Genomic DNA, 8028 nt, shown 5'->3' with positions numbered 1-8028 from the left:
AAAACTGCATCTCTCTGCAGAAGGGAGGTATTAAGGTGCTGTGCCACCAGTTGAGGCTGTGAATTCTTACAACACAGCAGAGTTAGGCTAACTGCTGTGCCCTGTAATGGTGCTAAGTAAGCCAAGCTCTGCCTCCTCAGGGAGCAGACAGAACTGCAGCTTTCCTCCCACCCCTCCTTTGGAGCATTGCTTCTTTCCAACAACTTTGGCTCTGCATCATTGTAGGATTATCGTCAACAGCTCTGAGGAAAAGTCAAGCCTGCTGCATAGCTCTTGTTTCCATCTTGGCAGTGGCAGCTTTTACTTTTTTTAGCTATCTACAAGAGCCAAAGCTAAAGGTTGAAATACTTCTGCCTTTTCCACTTCTGGTGCTGCTCTTTGCAAATTTCAGTAGCTGAGTCACACTTAAGCACCAGTCCTCAGAGTATTAATTCTCATACCTTTTTCAGTTTAAAACTAGTAGATGCAAGTGTTTTACAACCGTCAACAAATCACAATGTAGAAAATAAAAGTGTTGGACAAGAAAAGAACAACAAACTTGTGAAATACTTTTTTCAGTAAAGGTCAGGACAGAAGCCAAAAAGAGTTACTACTTTGTAAGAACATCACAACTGCTCTCAGGCTACATTGCAATCCATCTATCTGTGTACAGTCTCTCCATGAGTCTGTATTTGGGAGTTTAAAGATGCCCGTGGTGCCACACTTCATGCACTTATCTTTTTAATGTTTACACAGGCTCTTCAAGCTGTTACAAACCACATGTTAAGAAGTATTTTATAAAAATAAACCAACTATCTGAAGAATGTTCCAAAGGACACCAGCCCAACTTAGACTGGAGTATTCTTGTCATATGCTTCATAGGCAAACTTTTCTTTATGAGCTCTGTCATTTAGCAGACCAATAAAATCAATCTCCAGCTGGAATGGACCATCTACTTTATCTCCAATGGTGAATCCAAGGGTTCTAACCTAATTAAAAGACACAAAGAGTAGAACAGTATTTATAATATTACAATCAAACTCAGTTGTATCTCCCAAATTATATTTAACACACCGATCACAGCCATCTTCTTTAAAACGGTATTTGTTCAAAATGCAGCAGCATTTTTTAAGGCTTGAACATTCACTATCCCATTTTCAATACAGACCCCAGTGGGAAATGACTCCACATATTAATAAACCCTTGATTTAAAATGGCCCAAGCCTAAAGCAAGTTACTTTTATCCTTCATGCTTTCTATACAGCCACTTTCATCATAATTGGGTTTCTAAACATATTTTCATAAAATTACTATTCTTTCATTAATAGGAGAAACAGAGACGTAATTAAGGATGGAAGGAATCATTCCAGATAGTGATACACCATCTACTCTGTGAAAACAACAAACCAGACATTTTAGAACTTAATTTTAAGCTGGCATGAAACTTAATTACTGAGTTTAATAGTAAGACAAGGCTCTTAGCCACTGTTTTCCAATTAGAATAATGTTCTTAAATATAAGAACAAATCTGTGTGGCTCGTGCATGCTTTCTATTAGCCTATGGCTTGCCCAAATGCTCCCTCAGCTCTCACAGGTTACAAAACACCTCCATCATTAACAGCTCAGTCCATTCATCAGTGCAGGCCACCTTATAAACTCAGCTGTCCCAAAGGCCTGCTGAAAGTGCAGATCTGAGCAGTGCCCATGAGTTCAAGCACTGCTGTAAGTTTGGGAAAATAATGCCTAGGCTGTGTCAGATGTATAAATGGGACTGAATATAAATCTATATTGCAAATATATGCTAAATAAAGAACAAAGCTAGGTAAATGCACTGACACTCCTCTGGATCATTCTAATGCTTTCAATGCTATTCCTGCCCCAGCAGCAAGCTCTACAAGCAGCCCCTCAGCTTTTGAAGTCCAGAGGGTTTTTAAAGCTCTTTTTTCCCAAATCACATTGTTACAGATAATCTACAGGAGTTACCTAAACTCTGCTCTGAAGAATCTATTCCTTTGCAAGCCCTAGATACATTGACTGTTTCCTGCCTTTTTTATTCCTATTTAACAATTATTTTCTGCTTTTCCAGGTTCCTAGGAAAACATATATTAGTATCATGAGGGCAATTAATTTAAGAGTTGGACTTGATGGTCCCTGTTGGTCCCTTCCAACTCCAAATATTCTGTATGTGACCAAGATATTTTATTAAGATTTCTTAAACTACCTTCCCACTGCTTCCCTGACTTTTGGGTTTCTTTAAAATATGTTTTTAAAATTGCACTGGAAGTACAGTGTAATTTTTACTGTCAAGTGCTGCATATAAAATAACTATCAACAAAAGTTCAGTGAAGAATACTTAGGTCAAGTACTAATTTGTCCCTTTAACTCCTAGTAAATATTTTTAAATAGCCCATATACAACTTCATGTTCTCATTTACCACACATGAGAATAAGCATCTTATAACATGAAGAGGCCCTTCAATTTCAAATTCACAAACATTAGAGAATTTGTAAGTTATCTATATCAGGCCATCTTGAAGGAAATTATGATTTTTTTACAGAGCAGTTTTGTGTTCCTTATACTGCCTTTTCAAATGAAATTTCAAATAAAGCCTAGAGAAAACTTGCCTTGTCTAACCAGACAGGATGCTGGTTATCCTGGACTCTTCCTCGACTGGAGAGAAAGAATTTGGAGAATGGAATCTGACATAAACAAAACAAAATCAGACTTTAGTGTCACCAGTGTATAAAACAGAAACTTAGAGAAAAGAAAATAACGTGTTAGTAAATTAACACTGCTGTATCTGGTGCTAGCATTAGTTGGGTACATGAAACTGGCACAAAGAAATGGGTCACATTAACCCTTTCAGCTGGCCACTGGCAGCCAGCTCCAGGCCCACCCTGCCTGGGTGGCTGTAGCCATCCCACAGGAGCATTACCCTGTCAGGACACAATGAACAGCTGCAGCACAGAAGGTGGCTGCTTACAGTGAGAATATCTCCTTCCAGTACCATGGAAATATAAACCAGAAATTACTCTCAAGTCTAGCATGGGTACATACTGACAGCTCCTCTGTACCCAGGCTGTGGATTTCACAGTGCACACTTCATACTCCGACATCAGTATCTCTAGCAAAGCACTTCAGGGTAATGTAAAAATTTCTTTGAAAGTAGTGGGAGCAAGAAAGCAGGGCTGGCTGGTGGCTGGTGAGGGTGAGAGGAAAACATCCAAGCCAGCAGTGACACTCCTTCATCCTCCTGGCTCCTCGTCTGGAGGGACAGCAGGCTGTTCCCACATGACTGGACAATGGTATTGTGGAGCACTCAACACCAATTCATAAAGATGTGCAAACCTCCCTATAGCTGTCATCAGAGAATTACAAAAGGTCCTCAAGTTGCACCAGAAAAGAGTCGCAACTCACACTTCTCAAAAATATTATTCTGTGTCACAGATCAAGGGTCACAAATGACAAATCCCAGCTCTTGAGACTGACTGACTCCAGAGAGGCTCCAAGTTTAGCAAATCCTGTTACACGGAAAAAATCCCACAACAGTCCACACCCATTTGTATTACAGATAAAATGGTTACCACAGAGAACATTCCAGGCAACGCTTGCTGAGTTTCAATTGCTGTGTCCATCCTATTGCTCCAGTAAGAGCCAACAGCAGGCATTCAGAGAAACACACAGTGGAACAATTCTTTAACACAATTGACACCGTGTGCCCTCCCCTAGTCCAGTTTTGGGAGCTCTCGAGCCAAAGGCACATATCTATTGTATAATGAAAATGTTGAGTGGACAGCAATAGAAATTAACTGTGAATGTTGAAAGAATTCCCCTTCCTGTGTTTTGGCCAGGACCTCAAGACAGTCTCATTAGTTTGAAAGATTCATCAGCTCACCTGTATTTCCTCCCAGTATGGGCCTCCTCGGGTAAACATGAAGTAGCTGTAGAGGTCATCCTTTTGATGAGAGAAGTAGGGGTCTGTATAAATGTTTACCATCCAAGGTCTGCCATCACCACGGACACGTAAATACAGACTGTTGAAGTTTGACCAGTCATAATACTTCTTCCTGTTAAAAGATCCCTACGAATTATTGATAAATAGAATTACTCCTCCTTAATAGAGGGCCACTTTCATTATGAGGTACAGAACATTGTTGCTTTGATCATGCCCCTGTTATTATGTCAGATAGTATTTACTGTAACACAGTGAACACAGCTACTCTGTTATCACCCTGGCAGCTGAGCTCACTGCATTTCCTTCAGCACTATACTAGAGACACAAATTGCAATATTGCTGCCTGAGGACTCACACTTACATTATAAACCACAATCTTGTAACTATCAGAAATCAGACCTTCTTATAATTCCCTATCAGGCAATTACACAAATGCTGCAGTGATAGATCAGCACTTATGTAGTTCACTAAGTTTAATATTCTGTGGTCAGTTCTAGATAATTCAAAAGTGATGGCAGGAAATTGAAGCAGTGAAATAATTTATCCCCTTTGATAACTTTCCAATGGAAGATTAATGAACACTGGGAGCATTTAATGTGTTCCAATTTTTTTTCATTAACTGTGTAAAATAATAAGATTGCAAGCATGTCTAATTCTTTATTGCATTTTTTCCAAAGATCTGAAAAATCCTGAGATGTTGCCATTTGCATGATGACATATCCAAGAGTCCTTCAGTCCTTCTGCACTGGAGTCACTTGGAGCAATGAGGGACAGAGGGCAAAGTTATTCTTGGCCAGACTTGCCAAGAAGTCAAAATTAGCACCAAAAATTCAGATGCTTCCCCTTTATTTTACAGCATTACTATGATTACCTATCAGCTATTGTTCTACCAACTCATCCTGTAGGTAACAGAATAAGTACATTATGAATATATAAATATAAGGCCTGTAGCTACTGCATTTTATGGTTTCAACAGTTTTGAGCCTTTCTACTTAAATAAAGATTGACTCATACACTCCACTGCTTCAGAAATAGGAGGTGAAAGTTTGGGTCACATCTGCATAAGTGAGTTGCAGTCCTGAGAGTTTAATTCAGACAGACTCCACTTGTTCCAGTCATCTGATCTAATGTCACCATTTTAATCAGTCTTCATATGTCTCTCACTTACCCATTGATTTTGCTTACTCATATTCCCTACTCCCCAAGGTTTTGGCCCAGAAATTATTCTACCTAAGCACTTGTGCCAAGATACAAACAACAGAACACATTAAATATTCAAGGATTTTATCCCGTGCGTAAAAATGTTCCTTTATTTTTAAAGGTGCTTAGAAATAAGGGATGAAACAAGCAGTATCCAAAATAAGCACACCCATTTCTGATTCTATTTTGCTCAATTCTGAGCTATCAAAGATTTGTGTCTTGCTTTTTTTCTGATGTACAGTAGGAGGCAGACCTTTAAAAAGTACATTTCAAAGCCTTGTTTTCTGCTCCTGTGAGAAAATGATTCATTCATCGTAACCAAGTCTGATGAATAGACCAAGTTAAAGCCCAGAAAATTCTTACTTATGAGACATTCAATCAACTTCAAATTTAGAAAGATGCCTATTTTAATCATACCAATTTTGGATACAAAGATTCATTCCACATCCTTCATTTGTAAGGATGCTGCAAACAGGTCTGTCTATTGTACATAAGTAAATGATCAAATATGTATTATTCCTTTTCTAAGAAAGGAAAACAAAATCCAAGAAAAAAATTTAAGTTCCTTCCAAGTCAAAGCAGGCACAGCAGTAATTACATGTGTGAGAGAAACCTGAAAGTGATCAGCAGTAAAGAGCAGGCCACTTGCTGTCACTGGGATTCCACAAACACCTCAGATTCATATCAGAAGCTGTGCAAACACGGAGCTGTACTTACCACTAGTGGTCTGGATCTCATACTGCAATATCCACTGTATTGTGTCTCCCCATCACGAGGCACTTCTGTATTGAGGGTTCCATACAGCAGAGCAGCCTGGTTATTCCTACCCAATTTGATGTAAACTTTACTTTTCCCTCCAATCTCCATATCAGAGGAAATAACCCATTTATTTAAATCTTCTTGGCTCCTAAACTGCCACAACACCCTTGTTTGTTCCAGCAAGTGCTGATTTAATGGATGGCCTCGAGGTCCTTTTAAGTAATCTTGGGTTTCCTTCTTCAGCAAGCTTAGCTGAGTCTTCAGGTGATCAATGGTCTTCTTAAAGCTGAAATCAACATTCTGCCAAGACAGTTTTTTCTCAGGCTCTGCCCCGGGCCTCCTGTAGCTGCTGTACAATTTTGAATTGCTGAGGAGAGGTCCAAGTGAGGAGAGCAAAACTTTGTGCCTGCAGCATCCACCGGGGAAGGAAGCACCGTTCAGCAGCACAGCCAGAGCCATGCTGGTCACTTGACAAATTCACGGCCAGTAAGGCAATCAATGGATTGAAAGGTAATTTAACAACAAAACTAGTATTTACAGCTATATTATTGTAGTTACTGTAGTTGATCTTCACCTTTAATGAAAAAGAGAAAAGGTTATAAAAAATTGCATATAGGATGCTTGTGAAATTATTTAACTTTCATAATCAATACTAGCTAGAAATCCAAGTCATTGGAAAACAGAATGAAAAAACCCATCAGGAATGACACCTCCTCAGAGCTTGAGTTTACTTATTGACTTCCACCCTATGCTTTCCCTTCTGCCCATGGTGTAAAATCCCCATGCAAATAAGAAAACCCAAGTAAACTACTTCAAATAAAACTGAAAATAGAAAAGAAAATCAATTTATCTTCATGCCTTCCACCAATAAGTTCAGTGTTATGGATAACACCAACAAAAACAACCTATGAAGGTTTCTAAAAGATGACACCTATATAACTAAAAAGTTTTATTCCTGCATGAAAATCACAAATTCACAACAGGTAGGTGCTGCTGCCACACAGACAAACATGACAACCTCATCCAACACAGATGACAAGACTTTTCAAATACTAAGTCCTGCAGCAGCCATACCACAACCTTCTTCCAAGTCGCCCTCAATATACCTGTGTTAGGATTACAGAGACGTCTGCAAAGACTGAAAAGTTTAACATGAAAGACTACAATTCAATGTGGGTTTTTTTTTAAAACAAGGCTTCAGGAAAACTCTCCTCAATGCTCTGTACAATGCAATTTTCTCTTACTTGTAAAATTATACAGGTGGGTTTTTTTTTTTGTTGTTGTTGTTTGGTTGGTTTTTTTGGTTTGGTTTTTTTGGTGGTTTTTATTTGTTTTTTGTGGAACTTTTTTTGGTTTTGTTTTTTTCATGCCGCAGAACAAAACCAAAACTGATGTCACAGGCATTCAACTTCTGTGAGCTTTTAGGAATGGAGTCAGGCACCCCACTCACACCCTCTACATGTCACTCACCTTCCTTTACTCACTGTAAGATTTACTGCCGTTATTCTCACAGTCTAACTAAGTTATGCCTAAAGCTACACTGAAGTAGCTTTTAGAATTCACATTTCAGTAGCTTAGGATTCACATTATGCTCTATCGTGCACTTCACACGACGGGAGGCAAGTTCGCGATCCAGAAACCCTGTCTCCTCATTGCTGCACCCGAGTGCAAGAAGAGAGCGGAGAATTCCCGTACATTCTGCTGTAGCCCGGTTGTGTCCCTCGGCGAGCCTTTAGCAGCCCGTGCTCGGCCCGGCAGCTGCGACGCCTCGCCTTCCGCCGCGGCCTGGGCGCCGGCCCGGATCCCGCCCGCCCGGCTGAGCCCGGCGGGCAGAGGCGAGGCCAGCACGGGGGGCGGCGGCCGAGCCCCGTCCCCGCAGAGCAGCCGCCTCGCCGCTCCCGCTCCGTGAGCACCAGACCCCGCACGCACACCGCCTCACCTTCCCGCCGCGGGTCCGCCGCGCCGGGGCCGGCCAAGGAACGAGCGCCGCGCCGCTCCGGTTGCGCCGCCAGCGACGGCGGCCAGGGACGTCCCGCACGCAGCAGCGGCGGCCGAGGCGCGGCCCGCGACCTCCGCGATCTCCGCGGCCTCCGCGCTCTCCGCGGCTCTGCGGGCGCCGGGGGAGCGGCCGCGG

The 8028-nt window shown here is 41.4% G+C and overlaps 1 protein-coding gene across 1 annotated transcript; it reads right to left on the bottom strand.

Annotated features, from left to right (window-relative positions):
- Positions 1–538: 538 nt before the first annotated feature.
- NDUFAF1 (NADH:ubiquinone oxidoreductase complex assembly factor 1) lies at positions 539–7986 on the bottom strand. The gene is made up of 5 exons (XM_064424678.1): positions 7834–7986; positions 5853–6468; positions 3876–4061; positions 2605–2679; positions 539–968 (listed from the first exon to the last, which is right to left on the bottom strand). The coding sequence occupies exons 2-5, from the start codon at positions 6351–6353 to the stop codon at positions 828–830; spliced, it is 903 nt and encodes a 300-aa protein (XP_064280748.1). The 5' UTR covers positions 6354–6468; positions 7834–7986; the 3' UTR covers positions 539–827.
- Positions 7987–8028: the final 42 nt, after the last annotated feature.

This window comes from Passer domesticus, chromosome 6, assembly GCF_036417665.1.
Source record: "Passer domesticus isolate bPasDom1 chromosome 6, bPasDom1.hap1, whole genome shotgun sequence".
NCBI classification, from domain to species: Eukaryota; Metazoa; Chordata; class Aves; order Passeriformes; family Passeridae; genus Passer; species Passer domesticus.
This window is presented reverse-complemented; position numbering and strand designations above follow the sequence as displayed.

What these genes read in the sequence shown, in the direction of transcription:
- NDUFAF1 (XM_064424678.1), bottom strand. Translation starts at nt 6,353, where the DNA reads ATGGCTCTGGCTGTGCTGCTGAACGGTGCTTCCTTCCCCGGTGGATGC. An exon ending in TGAGATCCAGACCACTAGTG is followed by an intron (nt 4,062 to 5,852) that starts GTAAGTACAGCT and finishes AATAATTCGTAG; the next exon opens with GGATCTTTTAACAGGAAGAA. An exon ending in CATACTGGGAGGAAATACAG is followed by an intron (nt 2,680 to 3,875) that starts GTGAGCTGATGA and finishes TGTTTATGTCAG; the next exon opens with ATTCCATTCTCCAAATTCTT.